General features: G+C 37.4%; 2 protein-coding genes across 4 annotated transcripts in view; one reads left to right on the top strand and one right to left on the bottom strand.

The window, feature by feature from the left end:
- Window positions 1-327: 327 nt before the first annotated feature.
- LOC306864040 (ankyrin repeat domain-containing protein 34B-like) lies at window positions 328-1968 on the top strand (the record flags this gene model as incomplete). The annotated part of the gene is made up of 1 exon (XM_079407730.1): window positions 328-1968. One exon carries the CDS (start codon window positions 328-330, stop codon window positions 1966-1968), a length of 1641 nt encoding a protein of 546 aa, XP_079263856.1.
- Window positions 1969-2763: 795 nt separating this feature from the next.
- Window positions 2764-24108, bottom strand: part of LOC306864038 (zinc finger FYVE domain-containing protein 16-like) — a 34587-nt gene continuing 13242 nt past the window's right edge. Inside the window, exons 5-18 of one of the 3 annotated variants that reach the window (XM_079407727.1) lie at window positions 18726-18893; window positions 17493-17632; window positions 17196-17409; window positions 14564-14686; window positions 14319-14474; window positions 13323-13547; window positions 13111-13193; window positions 10778-10882; window positions 10542-10692; window positions 6902-6982; window positions 6648-6810; window positions 5872-5977; window positions 5317-5493; window positions 2764-4918 (exon numbers count right to left, since the gene is read on the bottom strand). In XM_079407727.1, the coding sequence (XP_079263853.1) occupies window positions 4760-4918; window positions 5317-5493; window positions 5872-5977; window positions 6648-6810; window positions 6902-6982; window positions 10542-10692; window positions 10778-10882; window positions 13111-13193; window positions 13323-13547; window positions 14319-14474; window positions 14564-14686; window positions 17196-17409; window positions 17493-17632; window positions 18726-18893 (2051 nt within the window). In that variant the 3' untranslated portion in view covers window positions 2764-4759. Of the gene's footprint in view, window positions 4919-5316; window positions 5494-5871; window positions 5978-6647; window positions 6811-6901; window positions 6983-10541; window positions 10693-10777; window positions 10883-13110; window positions 13194-13322; window positions 13548-14318; window positions 14475-14563; window positions 14687-17195; window positions 17410-17492; window positions 17633-18716; window positions 18894-24108 lie in introns of all 3 variants that reach the window. The other 2 variants (XM_079407726.1, XM_079407728.1) reach the window with 2 other exon arrangements.

Here is a 24108-nt window from a genome sequence, read left to right as displayed (position 1 = left end):
AGCTGTAATTCTATAAAAAAGGAGCTTGTTGCTGAGCAGGACTGAATAAAGAAACACAGAAAAAGAAAAAGTGCATTTGGCTCCATTTGCAGCATTTGTGTGCAACCAATCAAGCATCTAATAACAAGCCAAACACAATAGGATTATTCAAAGTTACTCAAGACTTCCATTGTGTAGATGTAATGTGTGTAATTTGCCATAAGAAGAGCTGAGCCGTCTTCCATACATCCCTTGCGACAAATCCCTAACCTTATTCCCCTTTTCACAGGCTGTCATGGCAGCATATGTGATCCCCGTCAGGTGCGAGTCTCAGTGAAAGAGGTGAAGATGGAAGGTCCACAAGCTGTCAACGCTGATGGCAACTCCTTGCTTAAGGCCGTCTATCTAAGTCGTCTCCGTCTCACACGGCTTCTCCTGGAACGAGGTGCTTATATTAATGAGAGTAATGAGTGCGGCGAAACACCCTTGATGGTTGCCTGCAGGAGCAGGCATATGGACCACCAAAGTGTCTCGAAGTCGAAGATGGTTGGGTACCTGCTTGAAAGCGGCGCTGATCCGAACATCCAAGACAAGAGTGGGAAGACTGCTCTAATGCACGCCTGTTTAGAGCAAGCCGGTCCTGAGGTGGTGGCGCTGCTCTTGGGTAACGGGGCGAATCCGTGTCTTGAGGACCATACCGGTTCTTCAGCTCTGATATACGCCATCAATGCCAGCGATGAAGAAACTCTTAAAATCTTGATGGATGCCTGCAAAGCCAGAGGAAAAGAAGTCATCATCATCACCCCTGACAAACTTGCATGCGGAAGGCAAACGGCAAAACAGTACCTACCTATTCCTACGCTTGCAATGGTGGAACAATGGAGTTCCACAATCGTTCCCTGTGCTTCTCCATCTGATATTCTCCTCAGTACATCTCCACAGGGGACTCTTTCTACTAGTCCTACAGAAAACATGTTTTCCTTCAAGGACCTCCAAAGTATGACCAATTCTCAGCCAACTTCTCCATCCCACCAGGTTCCCCTGGTAAACAGTCGGTTGAGCAAAATCCACAATCTCCAAAGATTACACTCCGAGCCTTGGATGAAGATCCCACAGTCTTTCTTGGCCCAACAGCATGCCAAAAGCACCTCCGCTACAGAGGAACTCCCGGACATCACGCCCGAAGAGGAAATGACTTTCAGAATGAACAGATTGGCTTTTGATAACACGCCACTCTTGCGGCACTGCAGTGTTGATTTGAAAGAAGCCAACTCTTTGAATCAAACTCTAAGGCAAGGAAGCAATGTTGAAGATTTAAGACCGGAAGGAGCACTGTGCCGAAACATGTCCTTTGACAGCTTATCATCCCTGCACTCTTTATCCCATCCCAATCTTCACTGCAAAAGCAGTGTGGAAGCTTTACCAGCCGAGAAGGATCCGGACAAATCCCTGCCAAATTTGGCCATGTCCAGTCTCCGAAACATCATCCAGAGAAGGAAACTAGGAATGGACCACTACAGCTCCGATTCCCAACTATCAGTGAGCCTCGCCAACTCTCCAGAAGACCGTAAAGGACAGTTAGAGAAGAGAAAACTTGGAAACTCGCGTTCTCCTACTTTGATGGGCTCTAGGGAGTCTCTTGAGAATGCTTCGTTGACACACTTGCACAGGAGGAATCCCATCAGCTATGAGCGGCGAGGCTCCGGGGCGCTTTTGGATCCCATCTCCCATCCTCGAACTGGTTTCCTCCCTCCGCTGAACCAGCATGCACCAATCCCAAATATCACTGGAAGTGGCAACCCAAGCAGCATCAGCTCCAGCAACAAAGCAGTTTGTGGCGTAGCAGCAGGGACTAAGCCCTGCATTCCCTCGGCTCCTGTGGGTTTTCCAAAGGATCTCAAGACCAGGAGGATGCTGATGAGAAGACACTCCATGCAAACTGAGCAGCTCAAGCGAAATGGTGACTTCACAGAAATCTTTGGACACTGAATGGTTGCCACTGTTATAAACAGTAACAAAAGGCATCAGTTTGCACTGACATCAAATGATTGTTGGTCCCTGAAACTGAACACATAGCATCTATACTTTTCAGTCTTACCAAAAACAAAAAACATTAACCATGCATCCTTAAGGTGAGGTCACATTTACTACCGTGCTGTTATATTTCAAGAACAAAATCCAGTCATTCCAATAGGAATCGGCGTGTGAGCTTCACGTGAGGGCTGAAGATTTCCCTGCGGAGATTTTGCACATTTAAGTTGGTTACGTACAGTAAATCTGCTTGGTTTGAAAGTGATGTCTGTGTTAAGCAGTGCTTCATACATCTCTTTGCTATTGACAATGGACTTATTATTTGCCTGTGAAATTTCACAAATGTGACTGCACCTTTACAGTCAAAGACGACTTAACAGGAACAATTGGTTATAAATGTGACTAGAGCTTCAGTAGCTAAGAAAACAGGATACAAATGATACATTCAAATGACCTGTAGGTTCAAAATATCATTCAACTCGTGGTAAAGACATTACTGGCATAGAAATTCAGCTTGCCAACATACAAATTCATTCATAATACATTTGAGTCATTGTGTATGGAACATACCTTTGCTTGTGTGCGGTGTTCACAATGTCTTTTAAAAAAATAAAACAATTACAAAAGAACTCTAATGTGAGCAGTAAATTTGCAACAAATCCCTTACCCATTTAGAAAATCTCATTTCATCTAAATGGCAAATCAAAAAAGCTGTATGAAACATGTCATAAATGAGCACGAGACAATAAATTTGTATATTTATCAAAATTTTATTCTACATGAGATACATATTAGAAATGAATGTTGTTTTGAAGAACATCCTTAGGTCCCATACCAGATAATTCATCAAATAAATCTGGTTTTCATGAATAAATAGATATACATTATGCAAACTGGAACATCTTAACAGCTTTTTGTAAAGCATAAAAATACTTTAATTGTGATGATTTAATTAATCAGTAACAGTGAGAAAATAATTTAACTCCCAAAATATTCCACAAAGCCCAAATAAGGATCTGAGATGTCTATAAAATGCTCAACTCATTTCACAGACATTTAATCTCAATCCTTCCACAACAATCATGTGTATTTTAAGAACATTTGTATTTGGTTTGTGACAGAATTATAGAAGCCTACGGATTATTTAAATATACCAGTCAATATATCAAATAAACTGCTTCATCACTGTTTATGTTGTGTTTTATCACCATGAAGAAAAACTGAATAAAAAACAAGAAACAATCACTCGTCCTGTATTTCCTTTCACCAACCACAGTAAAAGTGCATTTTGCAAATTAATGAATTTAGGTTTTTGTTAAGCTGCAGCATTTAAAAAGTAATGATTTCATAAACCTGGCTTCAATATAATCAGAATTCAGAAGCTTTGTTTTGCACGCATTTTAAGCTGAATGTAAAAGAGTAGGGTCACAGTCTAGTGAAAGAACTCAAGGTTATTGCATTTATAAAATGGCTACTTAATTCAGAATCACCATCCAGCATATTTCATAAGGAAAGAGTTTTCATAATTCTTCAATCTGTCAAACAGATATTTTTACGTCTGGAGTATACGGAGGACATTTGGCAGCCTTGTTAACTCGCATCATGGTGGGTTGACCAATTTTTAAAAATTAAAAAACATGGAAAGTGTTCAGATGTGTTGATATTTTTTTAGGCCAACATTCAAAGCTCTAAGGATTCTTCAATTCCTGGTTGGTTACACCAACAACAAATTTGTAGTGTTAACAGATGGGGCTGTTTTTAAGTTTGCACAGTAAAATGAACTAATAGTCCAATAAAGCCATTTAATGATCTCAATAAACGACCTTTTGTTTAATTAGTGCAGTAGTGTGAAAATAATTATATAAATGTTAAAGCAAATCTTTTCATAAAGTTCGTCCTATCGTCCTTTACTCTGAACCTTTCTGGTAAATATAATATGTGGTTTGAACCAATATTTTCACAAGCATTTCATTAGCTTTTTGGGGGTTATAATTGCAGAATGTGTTATAATTTGTAATTTCAATGCCCTATCAAAAATATCACCTTTAATCAACACATGAACTGTCTGTTCCAAAAATAGTATTCAAGCTTAATAAAAGCTTAATCAAATTAGCAGATGATTTCATCTATATGTTTTAAACAATCAAACCGAGGCTCATTTTACTCTGTGTATTTTACAGATTGAGAAAAATGACTAATCATAAGACGCAGTACTTAAAGTACAATAATCAGTACATAAAAACGTTCATATGGATTCTTAAGTCTACATGAAGCTACTTTATATGGTAACAGTAAATTATGAAGGATGGGAAAAAACAGATTGCAGCTCAGAAAAAAACGAAGAAACAGCACTTCATATGCTCGGTTGCCATGTGTCCAATCAAGTAACGATTATAATTACCAATATATCTGACATCATAGTCATACTTAATTCGGTTCGAGTTCAAACTAACATTCATCGATCAGCATCCAACGATCAGACCCTGAAAACACGACTGAAGAAGCAAAGTTCAGCAAAGTTCTCACGTTTTTATTTTTGTTGCTGATCCAAGACCTCTGATTTATTTTAAAGGATCGCTAATATAGTGCCACTTCAGTGAAGTGCTTTTCCTCTAAAATGCATCAAACTCTCCATACCTTGTCAGAGATCAGAAACGGAGTCTGTCTCTCTGCATCTGTGATTCATTGGTACAGATCGTGAAGGTCTGACTGGCTGCCTGTGGATGGAAAGTTTGAAAGTCACCAGTGTTCAAATGCTCAGTGAGATGTAGAAGAAAAACTCCATGTCCATGGCCTGATGGGGGACGCAGGAGCTTCCTCCGTGGATAACGGGAATTAGAGCCCCATCCAGATCATTCATATACTTCTGAGGCAGGAGGCGGCCACCAGAGCCAGCCTGATACTCAACCTATAAAAATAAAACGAGTGATTCTGCTAAATATTGTGATTGTGATTTTAAATGTGATTAAAAATGGCTCCAGGTTTAATGTTGTAAATTAGCATTTTATATACATATAAAAGGATTGTAAAATTGCAAAAGTAATATTTATGGCTAGTCCTAATTTCTCAATCTTCAAATGCTGTGTGAATAAATATATGTATAGTAATAGTAATATGTATATGGCTAGCTCTAATTTCTTAATTTTCAATGCTCAAACTTTTATTTTGCCGGAGAACCACAGGAAGCCCTTAAGCTGCTCTTTTGTTGACAATTTTGACCTTATATTATAAAATGATCAGGTTTTAGCCTGGAAAGATATTGTTTAGTCAACACTGATCTGTAATTTAGCACCCAAAATAATTTACCATGTCTGAGTCTGTGGAGACCCGGAGTGCGAGAGAGTTGAACCCATTCGCCATGAGCACAGAGAGGTGCGGGCAGAGGGCGGCACAGCTGGCCGTGGCGATCTCTCTCTGAAACTGAGCCGATGACGTGAGGACGGCAGACAGAGAGACATCTGAAGACTTCAGCAGATAGAAGACCTGATGGGAGATGGGACATGAAAGTGAAAGTGACGTGACATACGGCCAAGTATGGTGACCCATGCTCGGAATTCGTGCTCTGCATTTATCCCATCCAAAGTGCACACACACACACACCGTGAACACACACCCGGAGCAGTGGGCAGCCATTTATGCTGCGGCGCCTGGGGAGCAGTTGGGTACCTCAGTCATGGTATTGAGGGTGGAGAGAGAGCTGGACATTCACTCCCCCCACCTACAATCCCTGCCGGCCCGAGACTCGAACCCGCAACCTTTGGATTACGAGTCCGACTCTCTAACCATTAGGCCACGACTTCCCCTGAAGCAGAGATGACACCAATAAATTCCCTGCTTTTGCAGGCATCATGCCGTACTCACCTCAGTACACCTGATGGTTTGGCCGTCCATCTCAAACTCTGAGTCCTGCTGGATCTTGACGCTGGACACTCCCTCTAGAGACTTGCCATCCACCGGACTGGTGACTCTGCAAACATGCAAACAAGTTACACGTTATGCTGTTTTAGGGGAATTAAATTTGACCTGACACAGCATCTTACCAGTCAAAGGAAGCTGAAGGAATGAATATTAAATAGTGCCTAATTAATGCAGAAAACATTTACAAGGTTACTCGCATCGGCAGCCAAACAGATCAATAGTGATTTATCATTCAGTAAAGTGGTTATCCAGTACAGTATTGGCATACTGAACATCCACAAGAAAGCATCTGATGGGAACATGCACTACTGGTCAAAAGAATGGAATAATTCAGATTTTTTTCAGATTGGATAATTCAGAAGTCTCTTCTTAATACTCCACCTATGCTGCATTTATTTGATAAAAATAAAATTTAAAAGAACTGTTTTCTATTTGTATATATTGATGAAAATAATGTTAAACAGCAAATAAGCATATTAGATTGACTTCTGAAGGATCATGTGACACTGAAGACTGGAGTAATGATACTGAAAATTTGATCACAGGAATAAATTACATTTTAAACTTATATTAAAATAGAAAAGTTATTTTAAATTGTAAAAGTATTGCTGTTTTGACCATATTTTTGATCAAATAAATGCATCCTTCTTTTAAAAACAATAAATCTCAACTACTCCAAACTTTTGATAGTGTAAATGTATATGATAAATCGTTGGTACCCAGTGTTGACAGGTGTGGTCCAGTCGACCCAGCGTACATTCACATTTTCCCGTGTCTCTTCCGAATCTGCCTTTCCACAGGGGATCTGGAAGTCGGTCTGGTCCCTGAGGGCCTGTCGCAAACCCTCCATGGTCTCCGGAGGGATTTGCACCATTAACCCATCTAAAGATGAACAGGGACAGCGTGATGATTAAACATTTTGAGAATAATGAACTGAGGAAGTGTTTGAAAGTGATTTGTGTGACAGCATTACCCTCCACAATGCTGGATTTGGCAATGAATCCTGATGAGGCTTTCAGAGCACCGTTAAAAACCACAAAACTAGCTCCAGTCACTGCAAATGAAAGATGGGGTCCGGTGAGACATCCACTTATCATATTACATAATACATGTTACACAACAAACAACTTAGGAAGTGTGATTTCACACTAAAACTTTTGGTGCTGACCAAAGTACATTTGAAAGTTTGGTTTTGCTAAAGATTTTGATAATATTAAACAGTCTTCCGATCATTCCTTGTCTTGCAACATGCAAGTTTCACAATATAAAGATGTTTTAATATCGCCTCAGATTTAAAAGATTATTGTTGGTAAGTTTAAATAATTTTCTAAATATTTTTGTGCATTTAAATAAAAGCAATTAAAAACTTTTTTCATGTTAATTCAGTCAAAAACACTAGGAAAACATGCCTCGATTATTTTTAGGTAAAATAATATGTATTATGTAGGGATGTCAAATCCATTAATCGCATAAAAAAAAAAGTTTTAGTACTGCATATATTTATTTGTATATATAAATACACACACATACATGTATATATTTAAGAAATATATGCATTATATATTTACATTTTTATATGATATATATCATACATAAATATGAAATGTATAAACACACACACAAACGTAAATATTTCATAAATACATACACGCACTTGTGTAACTTAATGCTGTCAATCGATTAATTTTTTTAAAACTAATTAAAATCGCACATTTTTCTGAAATTAATCGCAATTAATCGCACCTAACATTTAAGTTTTTAAATATACTTTAATATTGCAATAATTTCACATTCAATCTTCAAATTAATGTACAAACAACATAAAGACAGAATATTTTTTTATATTTGTTTAATGGCATCTTTATTTTTATGACTGAAGGCCAGTATCACTGATACTAATTAATACTGATTTCCCTATAAAAATGTTTCCTCCTAATATTTAACCATTGACTATAGCCATTCAACATTACATTATAATTAAGAGCTATCAATTTGAACATTTATTAGACTTTAAAAATAACTTCTAATTTAAGTTAACTTAAAACAATCTTCACATAATCCATTATAATAAATGTCATATTTATCTATCTGTTCCCCTCAGCAGAAATATACAGAAATTGAATAAAGTTATTAAACACTAAATTCTAAACTAAATACAGAAGAATGAAAGAAAGAGACAGAATTAGCAGTTATGAGTGGGGTGGCCAACCCTAGGCCCGGCCCCTGCGTTAAATAATTTTAACGCACTAAACTGAAAAAATTAATCGCCTGCGTTAACGCGCTAATTTTGACAGCACTAGTAATTATATATACATATAAATTTATTATAATAAAAGTTTTTGCTTACAAAATGTGTGTGTATACGGTGTATATTAATTATGTATATATAAATACAAACACATGCATGTATATATTTAAGAAAAATCGGTTATGTTTATATATTAAATAAACATAATATAAAATATAAGAATATAAATATACAAATGTATATACATGTAAATATTTTCAAAATACATGCATGTGTGTGTTTGTATATATATATATATATATATATATATATATAAATAAATACACACAGTACATATTATGTAAACAAAAACTTTTATTTTGGATGCAATTAACCGCGATTAATCGTTTGACAGCACTAAAATGTATACAGTAAACATAAATTAAGTAAACAAACTTTGATTTTGGATGCGATTAATCGCAATTAATTGATTTGACAGCCCTAATATTATGTAATATTTTTGTACATGTAAATAAAAATTATTAAATACAGTTGGGAAAAAAAATTATTTGATCCTCTGCTGATTTTGTACGTTTGCCCACTGACAAAGAAATGATCAGTCTATAATTTTAATGGTAGGTTTATTAACAGTGAGAGACAGAATAACCAAAAATCCAGAAAAAAGCATTTCAAAAAGTAATAAATTGATTTGCATTTTAATGAGTGAAATAAGTATTTGATCCCCTATAAATCAGCAAGATTTCTGGCCCCCAGGTGTCTTTTATAAAGGTAAGGAGCTGAGATTAGGAGCACTCTCTTAAAGGGAGTCTCAGCTTGTTACCTGTATAAAAGACACCTGTCCACAGAAGCAATCAATCAATCAGATTCCAAACTCTCCACCATGGCCAAGACCAAAGAGCTGTCCAAGGATGTCAGGGACAGGATTGTAGACCTGCACAAGGCTGGAATGGGCAGCTTGGTGAGAAGGAGACAACAGTTGGTGCGATTATTCGCAAATGGAAGAAACACAAAATAACTGTCAATTTCCCTCGGACTGGGGCTCCATGCAAGATCTCACCTCGTGGAGTTTCAATGATCAAGAGAACGGTGAGAAATCAGCCCAGAACTACACAGGAGGATCTTGTCAATGATCTCAAGGCAGCTGGGACCAAGAAATTGGTAACAAACTATGCCGTGAAGGACTGAAATCCTGCAGCACCCGCAAAGTCCCCCTGCTCAAGAAAGCACATGTACAGGCCCGTCTGAAGTTTGCCAATGATTCAGATGAGAACTGGGTGAAAGTGTGGTGGTCAGATGAGACCAAAATCCAGCTCTTTGGCATCAAGTCAACTAGCCGTGTTTGAAGGAGGAGGAATGCTGCCTATGACCACAAGAACACCATCAAACATGGAGATGGAAACATTATACTTTGGGGGTGTTTTTCTGCTAAGGGGACAGGACAACTGCACCGCATCAAAGGGACGATGGACGGGGCAATGTACCGTCAGGGCCAGGGCATTGAAGCCAACCAGGGCATTGAAAATGGGTTATGGATGGGTATTCCAGCATGACAATGACCCAAAACACACGGCCAAGGCAACAAAGGAGTGGCTCAAGAAGCAGCACATTAAGGTCCTGGAGTGGCCTAGCCAGTCTCTAGACCTTAATCCCATATAAAATCTGTGGAGGGAGCTGAAGGTTCGAGTTGCCAAACGTCAAACCTTAATGACTTGGAGAGGATCTGCAAAGAGGAGTGGGACAAAATCCCTCATGAGATTTGTGCAAACCTGGTGGCCAACTACAAGAAACGCCTGACCTCTGTGATTGCCAACAAGGGTTTTGCCACCAAGTACTAAGTCAGGTTTTGCAAAGGGGCCAAATACTTATTTCACTCATTAAAATGTAAATCAATTTATAACTTTTTTTGCTGTTATTCTGTCTCTCACTGTTCAATAAAAAAATAAAAATAAACCTACCATTAAAATGATAGACTGATCATTTCTTTGTCAGTGAGCAAACATACAAAATCAGCAGGGGATCAAATAACTTCCCTGCCACTGTATTTATTCTTTTGTTGTGTTTATTTAGTCAAAAACACTGAGAAACCAAGCTTTGATTATTTTTAATGTAAGTTGGAATAATGTATTTCATGTGATGTAAAAAAAAAATAAAAATAAAAAAGATTCATCAAATTTTCTTTGTGTTAATTCAGTCAAAGTCACTGGGAAAAACTTGCCTTGATTACTTTTCACTTGATTTTTAGATTTTGCATTAAATATCTACTTGACTACAATGGCTTGAAATGATTGAAATGTTGGTCTCTCTGATTGAAAAATAAAATCCTTTTAAGACATTCAAGAGAAAACTATAGCAGTGACTAACTAACCTCTCCTGGTTTTTCCTGGTATACTGTTGGCTTGCGTCTGGTAGCTCCCGTCCTCGTTCTGCAGGCAAACCAAGTGAGAATCGGCCTCAGTGCTGAAACAGGCACCGAAACTGATCACATGCTCATTAGAGGAGTTCACCACTTTCAGCATCTACAACAGCCAGAACAAAACAACACATTCAACAACACAATAACACTGAAGCCTAACTGCTACACAATTCAAACATAACTCTGACCTCATTAAACCTGGACTTGGGAATGTCAATGAAGCTGTTGCCCATCTCCATGTGCACTCGCAGATTTTCCACCACCGGTAAACTGTACTGGTAGTTCCTCAGATCCTGTGTTAGAAGCAGCAAATCACAAGAATGAAGGTGGATACCAAGGATTTGGCATTACAAGGCCTAAAGTTAAAGGAATAGTTCACCCAAAAATTTGAATTTGCTGAAAATGTTCTCATCCTGATGAGGCTTTCAGAGCACCATTAAAAACCACAAAACCATCTCATCTCAGAAATTAGGCATTACATCACTTGCTCACCAATGGATCCTCTGCAGTGAATGGGTGCCGTCAGAATGAGAGTCCAACCAGCTGATAAAAACCTCACAATAATCTACAAGTAATCCACACCACTCCAGTCCATCAGTTAACATCATGTGAAGCCAAAAGATGCATGTTGTAATAAACATATCTCATTAAGGCTTTTTTTACTTGAAACTGTTGCTTCTGGCTAAAATATAAGTCCATAATCCATAATAAAGAATCCTCCAGTGAAATTTTTTTTAGTTTCTTACAAACACGTAGTTTTTTGCTTCATAAGACGTCAACTGATGGACTGGAGTGGTGTGGATTGCTTGTGGATTATTGTAATGTTTTTATCAGCTGTTTGAACTCTCATTCTGACGGCACCCATTCACTGCAGAGGATCCAATGGTGAGCAAGTGATGTAATGCTTAACTTCTCCAAATTGGTTCAAATGACGACAAACTCATCTACAATCTTGGATAGTCTGAGGGTGAGAACATTTTTAACAAAATGTCATTTGTGGGTGAACTATTCCTATAATAATACATGTGTGTCATGACTCGTGTATTATGTTATTTTTGTGCATATAAATAAAAAAAGTTAACCGAGACAAAACATGCCCTGATTATTGTACAAAGTTTTTGCATTGAATATTTTGCATTGACTATTTTGAATGTATTTTAAATGATGGTTCACTGCTGGAAAAAAAATCTTAAGCCATAAACAAACAAAGGATTTTTGGATTACAAGGCCAAAAGTTTGATAATATGTTTACATTCACCGTCATACTAAAATGGATCTGCAAAGTAGAATAACCGGCAATAAGCCAATTTAGATGCAAAATAAACTTAATTTGCAGAGATGGGCCACATTTTTCCATGCCTGCATCCGGAAAAGTGGCCATAAGTGTACTTGAAAGCACTATAGTTAGAATGGGGACCAAAGATGCTCTTTAATTCTCATAAATCAAGAATGGCTCAGAGCTGAAGTACACACTGAGAGGTCTCGGGTCTGAGTCTTGAGCGCTCTCTAATCTCATTATCTGTCCTGAGCTGAACCCGAGACTCTGATTAGAAAGGTGGAAAAACAACTTAACCAAACCATCTCGGTAACACTTTACAATAAGGTTCATTAGTTAACATTAGTTAAGAACATCAGTAAACATGAACTAAGAATGAACAATACTTCTACAACATTTATTAATCTTAGTTAAATGTTAATTTCAGCATTTTCTAATGCATTAATAAAAATCACAAGTTGTGTTTGTTAACATTAGTTCATGCACTGTGAACGAACATGAATAAACAATGAACAACTGTATTTTCATTAACATTAATAAAGATTAATAAATGTGTAATAAATGCATTTCGTTGTTTGTTCATGTTAGTTAAATACATTAATGTTAATAAATGACACCTTATTGTGAAGTATTACCAATAAATCACATATTATAACATTTTTAATTGAAACCAAATTAAAATTTTGATATTGTGTATAAGGTTAGTAACATATACAGTAGTGTGCATTATGATCTTGACCTTTGGCTTTAAACATCATCTTTTAAAGGACTTTTTTTTTTAAGAAAGAAATGCGTTTATTCAGCAAGGATGCATTAAAATGTTAAAAAAATTACAGTAAAACATTTATAATGTAACAAAAGATTTATATTTCAAATAAATGCAGTTTTTTTACTTTCTATTCATCAAAAAATCCTGAAAAAATAAAATTCCACAAAAATATAAAGCAGCACAACATTGATAAACATCAGAAATGTTTCTTGAGCAGCAAATCAGCATATTAGAGTGATTTCTGAAGGATCATGTGACACTGTAGACTGGAGTATGATGGATGCTGAAAATTTAGCTTTGCATCAGTGTAATATTTTATTTATATTATTTTATTTTATTTATAATATTTTAACTATTAAACATTAAAAAAACCTTACCGACCCCAAAATTTTGAACACCAATGTACATCTTTAAACAATGCATTGCAAATTTATTTGAATAAGTTCAATACTTGAGGGTTAAATGTGAACACGTACTGTAAGCAGATTCATGATGGTGTGTCCCGTCTCTTTAAAAACTGAGTCACGGAAACGCACGCTCACCAAAGGACAGGGATACACTGTAAAAATAAACAACACATCACATGACTGGAGGTAATATGAGCTAATATTATATCTCTTAAAAACAATGTTTTAATAAAAACAGTGTCTTCTCTACTGTATTAAAGGATGTTTTAATGAGGGCTCACCATTGTATTGCGCCCCCAGAGCGAGCAGCAGTCGGAGGGGAAACACTTTAGCCCAGGGAACCTCTAGTTTCTGAATCAAAACACCACAGAGGAACGAGACCTGTGGCAGAGCAAGACCATCCAGTGGCTGAAAGGTTGGAGTGAAGAACAGGACGCCCCCGTGGTCTTTACTGCCCAGGAAACTGTCAGTGAACGTTACGTTTCCAAGGTGCTCGATGAACTTCCCTTTGTTGGGAAAAATAAGAAAAACGCTATAAATATCACTCAGTTACATTCTGAATATTTAGTGTTTTATTAAACAGATAAAATATCATGCAACAAAATAAACCTCAAAACTAATTATTTTTGCTAGTAGAAATCTATTTTTCTACTAATTTGTCAGTACAGTAGAAAAAAACTGTTTATTTATAAGAGTCAGAAAGACAGAATGGAATACGGACATGAAAACCAAATTATGACCATTTTTGTCTCCTCTTTAAGGCAAGACACTACAGATGAATAGGGTAACAATTTAACTAACAGATATCACCATACATTTTCAGTTGACTGATTAAATTAAGAATTGCAAACATGTTTTGGCATGGTATGTTTAAATATGCAAATGCTGCATTAACTAATGAAATCAGCACTAATTTGCATACATTTCTAGAAACAGACATTCCAGAATTCAATCATTCTAGAAAAAAAACTAATTACGTCAACAGCCAGAAAAAAAATTCTCCAAGGTTTTAGCAATAAAATATATAAAAACTGTAAAGTTTGTCAGTGCGGCTGAAGTGCAGCAAAAAGTCATTTTGAGAAAACAGCCTTTAAAGATATGGATTGCAATGTACAGACACAAATAGACAAACTATAATAAAATAAACTTTGGATATTTTCTTTCCGCTAGTCTGAAACATCGTCATGAAAAGCAAAAAAGCCCAAAATCTCAAAACTACACAGTGCATGAAAGCACAATGTTTTTGCCTGTACTGTGAAGTGTTTTGTGTGATGTACCTTTCTGTGCATCCTGGTATAAACTAACGTACAGGTTGAATACGTCTCTAGGTAGGCTGTTCTCCTCTGGGAGACACTCAATTATAAACGCCAGCTCCTTCTGGCCCACTCCCTGAAGACCATTAGAGCTCAGACACCAACACCTCTTCTCACCATCTACAACACAAACAAAGCAATGATGTTTATCAAATGAACAAGCTAGACATGATCACATATTTTAATCAGATTTAGATACCGTAACATACATGTGACGATCTTGACGTTCACCAGTAAATTAGCGTTGAGCACAAAGGTCAGAGGTTGTGGGCCTCCCTCTTTCAACAGCAGCAATATTTGGCAAGCAGCAGGACGTTCCTCAACTAATAAATCTGTAATGAAATGAAAAGAAAATTACACATGACAGAAAAACAGTACCACACCCTAAACAATCAGCAACAGCAAAATGACTGTTGTGAGGTCACAAAATAACAACCAAAATGGCAGCAGCTTCAGTTAAAGATAAAGGACATTTTATACTAAATCAGGATATTAACTAGTCACGCAAACGGGACGTTGGCTAAACGTCTGATGCATATGGCACACAAAAGTGGAAACACTTCAGGAGTTTCGAAGTCGTCGTCGGATTGGTTGAATTATACAGGATTTCTGGGAGACGTGTGTGTCGAATTCTTTAACGTTACACCTGGAAACAGAGATGCTGTGACGCCAAACCCCCTCACGAAAGAAGATTGTTGGTGTCTCCCTCTGTACAGATCGCATTCAATCACGTTCTGGGGGAATCCCCCTTGGTAGAAATTGTGATCGTGTTCCCGGTAGAGCCCTGCACAGGCCTAAAATTTATGCCCTAACCCGGCTCTGGTCTGAGACACTCAGGCCCTAGCACGAGCACGGCCCATGTCCGACAGCTTACCAGAATTACTGGTCCGAGTCAGACCCGAGCCTGTCTTTTTTCCCCCTTCTCCCAAATCAGATTATAATACTTTTCAGCTATTAAAATAGTTAAGTTTTGTATGTAATGGCAAAGTGATTATATTTAGTTTCGTTTTTTTATTAAGTTAATTTACAAAAACGTTTGGAGCATTTTTTGTTCGTTAAATATAAATTGTTGTTTAAAGTAACGACCAAGCGGCCAACGTCATACAAGCTGATGTTTATGTTTGATCTAAGCTATAGTCTATGTTTGGTCAATTTAGCCTTCTCCAATCATCAAGACTTGCCTATAATAAAATCTATAGATATAAAACAGTTCAAGCACATAACAATGTTTAGACGTTAAACCTAGATAAATGTGCGCTGTATCCAATAGTTTGTGCGGCGAGGGGAAGCTAAAGCGCGCTTTGCAGGACATGGAGACGCCAGCGTGATCACTTGCATATTTTTCAGGGGATTGTTACGCCGTCATTTTTGCTCATAAGAGTAATACATCATTCAAAACTGTAAAGGGTCTACTTTTATTTGTGTGCACTCACAATATTGACAAAACATTGAGCTTTTATAAAATAAAGATAACAAACATGATGCGCTTTTTGCTGTATCGTCTTGAACAGAAGCGCTTCAAAAAAAAAGGACAGAAACTGAGCGAATAGGATGTCTCACAGACATGATAAATACAGTGCTATGCATAAGTTTAGGCACCCATGCTAAAGTTGACTAAAAAGAGGAATAAAAAATAATCTTTTGGAAATTGAACTTAATGCCTTAATTAAAAAAATTGGGAAAAATCCAACCTTTAAGGACACCAATTTTCTTTGTGAATGAATAATGTATCGTAAATAAATAAATGTTCTTCCTTAAAATACAGGGTGCATAAGTTTGGGCACCCCTATGCTAAATTCCCATAGAGGCAGGCAGATTTTTATTTTTAAAGGCCAGTTACTTCATGGATCCAGGATACTATGCATCCTGATAAAGTTCCCTTGGCTTTTGGAATTAAAATAGCCCCACATCATCACATAGCCTTCACCATACCTAGAGATTGGCATGGTTTTATTTCAGTTAGCCTAATAGCTGGTTTGATTTGCATTGAGAGGTGATCTTATGGAAAGTACTCCATGCCAATCTCTAGGTATGGTGAAGGCTATGTGATGATGTGGGGCTATTTTAATTCCAAAAGCCAAGGGAACTTTATCAGGATGTTTTTCAGATATTTTTTATTCCTCTTTTTAGTCAACTTTAGCATGGGTGCCTAAACTTATGCATAGCACTGTATATCTATAGAAAGCTTTAAATTACTAAACGAAATAAAACAAAAATTCTTTCATTATAATCATAACCCATAAAGATGCATTTCTCTCTAAAGACAAGATCGGCAAATTCATCCTTGCGAAACGGACTCAGAAAACCCTAGTTTATACAGAAATAATTCAAATACCTCCTTACTATTTCACCCGGACAAATTCATGGTAATTACTTTTTGCTGGGGCTTTGCGGCAAGCTTTAGCCTATTAGTGTGCGTTTGAACGCAGAAGTCTTCAGCTGCGCAGACGGCACGCTCTCTGCTGCTGGACACTAAACACCAGGTCTCGGGGGGAAACGTTGGGCTCTTAGAATCATCCTAACTATTTTTGCTTTGAGAGAAGTACATTTTACTCTTTAATAGCAATATATTTTTGTAATACTTTCTTCAAATTAAACCATACTTTTATTCTGGTGGGTCATTGCGAAGACCTTTGAGTTTGTGTGTGTATCTGACACTAATTTTCTCGAATGAAATGATGGCAAAAGTGACAGCTCTGGAGATGAAGTACATGAGTTCATGTTTAAGTTTATTTTCGATATTATGCATTTGTTTCTTTGTTTGATGTCGACTTATAGCCCTGCCCTAGGGGCCATCAAAATGACGACTACCCTCTAGTTTAAGCCATTAAAAGTCCTCACCCCCATCTTCCTCCTCTCCTGTGGTAATGAGCAGTGAAGGCAGACCTTCATCATCCTCCGGCACCAGACTGACCGCTCGACTGACACATCTTCCCACCGCACAGAGCAGGCCGTAGTCCCACGGGCCTCTGATGGGCGGGCGGCTCACCTCGGCAGTTCTGTCAGAACTTCCTCCGGCGCTCTCATCACACTCGCCAGGCAATTTACCTTCAGGCTGAAAGGCAGCAAATCAGTTAATGACTTCAGTTGTCACATCAGTTTTCTCCAGCATCAGTTAAGAGGATATAGCCGTCTCACCCCTGGCGGATCTGGCGTTACTGGGCTTGACTCCTGAGAGGATCTCCGGGTCTGAACGGACAGTTTGGTGGTGTCGGCGACTTCACCGTTCGGCAGGATGCCATCGGCAAACCACACATGCTTCTGCTCACGAGGTAAACCTACGAGAACAAATGGAGAAACACAAACAGCAACTCGTTAGGGTAAGGCTAAGGTTATTGTTGTGAACTAACACTAAAATAATAAAACTAAAATACCTAAAACCATATATAAAAAAACTTGTTACTCGAAAAAATTTTTTTAAACTGAAATAAAATTTATATAAAAATCAAACATTTCAGTTAGTTGCCAATGCGTCAATTCTTATTTTATTTCAGTTTAAAGTGCTAAAATTGAAATAAAAATTAATATCTAAACATTAAAAAAAATGACAAAAACAAAACATTTAATAAAACTTACAAATTTAAATGAAAATTAAATAAAAACAAAATCCAATTCAAAATATTAATAAAACTATAATAGTATATCAATGACCCTAAAATAACACTGACTTGAAATACATTTGGTGTATCAAATAAAATGTCCATGATATTTGGTGTGATGACGAGGATTTTATTTTTCTGTTTTCTATTTTTCTACACCAATTACAATACCGTTTAAAAGTTTGGGTTTTGTTTGTGTCAAATGTTTGATCAAAAATACACTAGAAATTGTGAAATATTATTATAATTTAAAATAACTTTTCTATTTGAATATATTGTAAAATGCAATTTATTGCTGTGATCAAAGCTGTCGCATGACCCTTCAGAAATCACTTTAATATGCAGATTTGCTGCTCAAGAAACATTCCTTATTATTATCGATGTTGAAAACAGTTGTGCTGCTTCATAGTTTTGTGGAAACCGTGATACATTTTATTTTTTAGGATTCTTTGAACAGAAAGTTCAAAAGAATAGAATTTATTGGAAATAACATTATAAATGTCTATGAATCAATAAATATTTTGATCAATTTAATGCATACTTGCTGAATAAAAATATTCATTAAAAATAATACTGACCCAAAACTTTCACATAGTAGTGTACAGTTAACACACTAACCTAATCTAGCACACTATATGATATGCCGTGGATGCAAATTTGGGACGCAGTCACTCTTTCATTCATGAACTAATTATATTAAGTGGAAGTCACTGTGTTTTATAGCCATAAGAGCTATAACTCTGGCTCAGAGTGCAGTGCGTACCGTCATTACCGGGGTGTTTGAGGACAGACACGGGGACCATGACGGTGGGTGGGGGAGAATTGAGGGTGCCGGCGGCGCGGGCCTGCTGCATGGGCGGTATGGTGGAGCAGTACTCTGATGGGATGTTGGGATTGGGACTGGGCCCAGTAGGGCTCATCATTCTCTCATGGGCTTGAGCTGCACACAAACACACAAAATCAGCCATTCCTAAATCAGTCTTTTCAGTGTGGTGAATGAAAGGTCATGCTGGGTGAGAGAATGAGAGAGAGAAAGGAACAGTGGGTAAATGTTGTAGAAATGTATGAGTTCATCCTTTAATAACCTTTCTAAGAGATTTGACCTACCTAATAACCACTTATTTTGTTTCTTTCAAGTCAGGCACTTTGTGCAAAAACGATTCCCTCTTTTCCCAAATGTATACACAAAGAAAGGGGGTGTGATTTTTATTCTCGCTGTAGTATTGTTGTTGCCGCCGGCGCCAAGTCGTGGAAATGCTGTGTTTCGTTGAGAAAGCGAAACTACTTTTTTTGAACTTCCAAAAGAGGACAAACTAGAAATCAGTGGTTAAGTTGTATTTACAACACTGTTCCAGAACAATTCAACCCAAACATTAGAGTGTGTGCAGAGCATTTTACAGAGGACTATTTCCTGAACTTGGGAGTAGCCTGCCAGCTGTGCTCAAAGGCTGTTTCTATAAAGTGGGGCAATTCCAACTTTGCAAGGACAGTCTGGCGCTTCTGACTCACAGCCTGTAAGTACGTTTTCTTATTTAAAGAATTTGCCACTGACTATTCAAACGTGAGTTTTGAGCAGTGTAGAGTAGTCCTTGTTGTTTGTCATTTCTCCGTAGACATGCGACGCGTAAAAGGACAGTATAATAAGTCATTATAATCAGTAATTATGTCCCCACTGGATGCAACAAATGCCTCGTTTATAATCGGTTTTATTGGCTACGTTCACACTGTTAGTTTTTGGGATTGACAACCACATTTTCTTTTCAGGTGTGAGTCTCGAAATGTCCCGTTCACACAGCAGCTTACAGTTGCGTTTAGAAAACTGTCTGTATGAACAAGCTCGTATTCCTTACCAGCAACCATAGCGACAGTGACCAAAGTAAAATCAAAGATGGCGCCGTCCATAAAACTGAAAGTCTTATCACTTTCTGACACGACAAGAGTCCAATCGAGCCGCGAGTTCATTCGTCAAATCTTCATTAACCAACGGCAGCTTTTAAATTTGGGTGGAGAGTGGAGTATTTGAATCGCGCGGACGCGAGCAGAACACAAAGCTGACGGGAGCGGCTCCGGTGGAAAATTGACGGGATCTAAAAATTTCAAATGACATGCAGCTCATTTCTCTGTCCCTGTAAGTTACCGAACTGATTGAGGGAGGTTTTTACTGGGGTATAATATTGTAGAATTATAATTTAATAAAATCAGTGTTGGTATCTGTTGATTTGATGGTCCATGCAGAAAATTGATAAAATTTGAACAAAAAAAAATTAATGAAGTTTCTCATTAAAGGTTGTGTACATCTTTAGTTTACAGGACCCCCAAAAATTTAATTAATAGTTAATAAATTCTTCTGTAAAATATAGTACTCCGTATCTGACTTTACTTGATGTTTCGAATCATGTAATGGAAGAAATATAATATGTAACTAATATTTAATATGTAACTATCCAATCAAAGTCTCATCCTAAATTATTTCAAAATTAATATATAGTTTTACTCACACATACTTCATAAAAAAAAGAAGTTAATAGTTCAGACAATAATTCAGTCAACATTTACTCATCCTCAAAAAAGGAGATTTAGCACAAAAAGTTCCATAAAAGTAGTAGACGTGTGTGCTGTCGTCCATACCTTTCTAAATATTTACTGAAAATCCTGCACTCCACTGCAGCAGAGTGAATACGTTTCAATCGGTTCCTCACACATTTAACTTCTGAATGACTTTCAATAGCACTCCGGCAAGTATGAACTACTTTCATGGTGCTTTTCAGAGACTGACAACCTAGGGCTGCACAATTAATCGAATTTCTAATCGCAATTACGATTATGGATGCCACGATTACATAATTGTTCAAAGCCGCAATTACAAAAATGAATAATTAAAAATGCCCACTTTCATTATTCTGTGTGCTTAAGAGGTGTTTGCAGCACGGGGTTTAACAAACTCAAACACACTGGATAAAAGACATTTTGTCTAACTGATAGTCGTTGTCACTCTGTTGTGCATGATAGATATGTTAAACGCCAAACGTGTCAAAAGCGGAACAAAATAATGGTACTCGTTTGAACTGCGCACCTCAAAAGAAAACAGCGTAGCACGAGCTTAGAGCATATGCGTTTATTACAGTGACCAGTCGCGATCACGCACTAAACAACGCTGTGAAATCCAGTAAGAAGCACTCGAGTTCAGCGCAGAGTTCTCCAGTACAAATCACATCTCTTTAAACTAGTTTAAAGCCAAATAAATTGGAGCTGTTATCCTCCTCAACACTGATGCAGAAAGCAGCAGAAACAGTGCAACAACGATCCAGTTAGAAGACGTTTCAATCCACAAATCACCCACATTTACCATAGTTTTACTGTAGTAACACTAACAGTAACAATGGTACGGTGGCAGAAAAGTAGGTTATTCATATTGAGTATTATTATATTATTAATATACTAATGTTATAAGAGTAATGGAATATTATTACATTATTTTGTTAATTATTCTTTCAGTTGATGTAGATTTTTAATTGGCAATGTCTTTAGGCTACTGTTTTTCAATGCAAACTCCATTGAAACCATATAGATAGGCTACTTTTTTACCATGGTAATGAGGTGCTGTACTTTTGGTTATGTATAAAAGATGAGGCTGTTAACAGTTTTCACAATGGTACTGTCAAATGTACATCTGCATCCCAACTCAAGCTCCTGGTCTAATGTGCATTTCTAAGAGACAAAACTTTTAATATTACATGTTCAGTGCTACCAAATCAGGTGCTGGTGCCACTGCTCTCAAATGTTAGTCTGGAGTTAGTCAATTTAATATAAATTGTACTGTAAAATGTTACTGTAATTTGAAATTTCATCTGTTTAATTGTAAATGAAATTTATAGCTTTAGTAAACCATTTTTTTTCCTTTTAGTTTTAGCATAACATTATTATACCATGCATAATTTGACCTTTTTTTGTATAAAGAAGAAACGAAACCAATGTATAGTTGACATTTGAGGCTCAATGCTATAGAAAAGCAATAAAAGTTTTTTCAGCCTTTTTTAAAATATATTTTATATAAAAATATGGCATGCAGCTTCAAACAATGGCATAAATCTGTTCAAAATAATCGTTATTAATAAATCGCAATTACAATCTCAAGGGAATAATCGACAATTATGATTTTTGTCATAATCGTGCAGCCCTATGACAACCCCTGGTTTATATACTTTAATTTCATGGAAAGAAAAGCGACAATGTTCTGCTTTTTGTATTCAACAAAAGAAAAAAAAAAAGTCATATGGCTTCGGAACAACATGAGTTAATGAGGACCATTTTCATTTTGGGGTGAACTGTCCCTTTAAATGCAGTGGAAGAGCAGTTCAAATGTCAAATATATTTATAATACACTACCATTCAATTGTTTAGGATGAGTAAGATCTTGTTTTTAAAGAAATAAATATCTTTATTCAGCATTGAATAATTGTTCAAAAGCGACAGCAAAGACATTTAAAATGTCACAAAAGATTTCCGTTTCAAATTAATGCTGTTCTTTTGAACTTTCTATTCATCAAATAATCTGGAAAAATCAAATGTATCACTGTCTCCAGAAAAATATGAAGCAACAACTGTTGATTATTGATACAATAATCAGAAATGTTTCTTGAGCAGCAAATCGGCATATTAGAATGATTTCTGAAGGATCGTGTGACACTGAAGACTGGAGTAATGATGCTGAAAATTCTGTTATTTTAAAATTGAAATAAGATTTTACAATTGTACAGTTTTTAATGTTGTCTGATCAAATAAATGCAGCCTTGGTGAGCAGTAGAGACTTTATTGAAAAACATCTTAAAGACTCCAAGCTTTTGAATGGTAGTGTATATAATGCACACTAAGGTTTCAAATATTTTTGTTATAAATATCTAGTCAAGTTGTTGACCTGTGGTAAACCAAATGATGACTAAAGTCCAAAGTACAAACCTCATTCAGCCGAGTCACATTCTAATAAATCAAACATTTACAAGCAAGAGTACTAAGCATCAATCACAGCACTGTTGTTATTAAAGTGATGGGCAACGAGAAACCAAACCGAACTCAAGAAACAGGACATCCAGTGCAGCCATAGCCCAGTGTGCTCACACCTCCTCCAGCCGTGAGTCTGCCGCACTGTGCATTATGTTGATTAAGGCTCATAGATGCTCATCGACCTGATTACACTGGCACTGCCTGTGACACCCGCAAAAATGTCACCTAGAAGCACGAAAGCAGAAACTGCTGGCTCACTGTGAAAACTGCTACAACAAGACGACAGATGGGAACTGTGAAGCCAAGAACCAGCAGGACGGAACGTCCTTCAGCATGTGGAAATTCACTATAGACGGTGCAAAAAAGTTACAAACTAGATAAACCAGATAAAACAATCAATTACACTTCACGCCTCAAGAGGGCTCGATTTCGATTCAGTTCAGTGAGCTTACCTCATCCTAAATTAACTCTCTTCCAGGTTAATCACGGGTTGCATTTTAGTCTCCCAGGACAGCATTATTGTGCGCCGAGCGAAGGAGGAAGTGTCCCCCTTGCCGTTAAGCAAGAGAGAGTCCGCGAGTGAGTGAAATAGAGGGCGCATCCTTGAGTCTCTCTCATCCCGGACGGGGCGCAGCTCACTTCCGCAAGCTCACACTGAGTTCTCGTCTGTCCTGGACCAGGCGAACGTCTCTGGCTGCGAGTGCAAGCTCAGTCTGTTCGTCACACACACACACATAGGTCGTATTAAATGGCTGCCCTGGGCTGAGAGTGGTGACAAACCCTCCTCGCCTGAAGATGAAATGTGTGTGTGTTTATGTGTGTGTCTAACTCTATTCCTCAACCTGGAGAGTGAATGAGAGAGAAAGTGTCACGAATACTGCACCAGGTGGGTCTTATACCACACACACACACACACACACACACACACACACACACACTCAAGGACATGCACCAGTGCCCTGGCTCCACCCAGCCCTGCACCAAACCCTGCGAGAGCTGGCTGGCGACTCGCAGCACTGACGTTCTTTGATGAATGTCCTTTTTAATGTGCAAATGGACCGCACGCTCAGCCACACACCGCGTGCCAGCCTCTTTTTATAGACCGGCCAGGACTAGAAAAAATAAATCCTTGATCTTCTCCATTAAATCAGCCC

Source organism: Barbus barbus (genome assembly GCF_936440315.1).
Source record: "Barbus barbus genome assembly, chromosome: 45".
Lineage (NCBI taxonomy): Eukaryota > Metazoa > Chordata > Actinopteri > Cypriniformes > Cyprinidae > Barbus > Barbus barbus.
The sequence above is the reverse complement of the archived record's forward strand: the minus strand, read 5'-3'. Positions and strand labels throughout refer to the sequence as shown.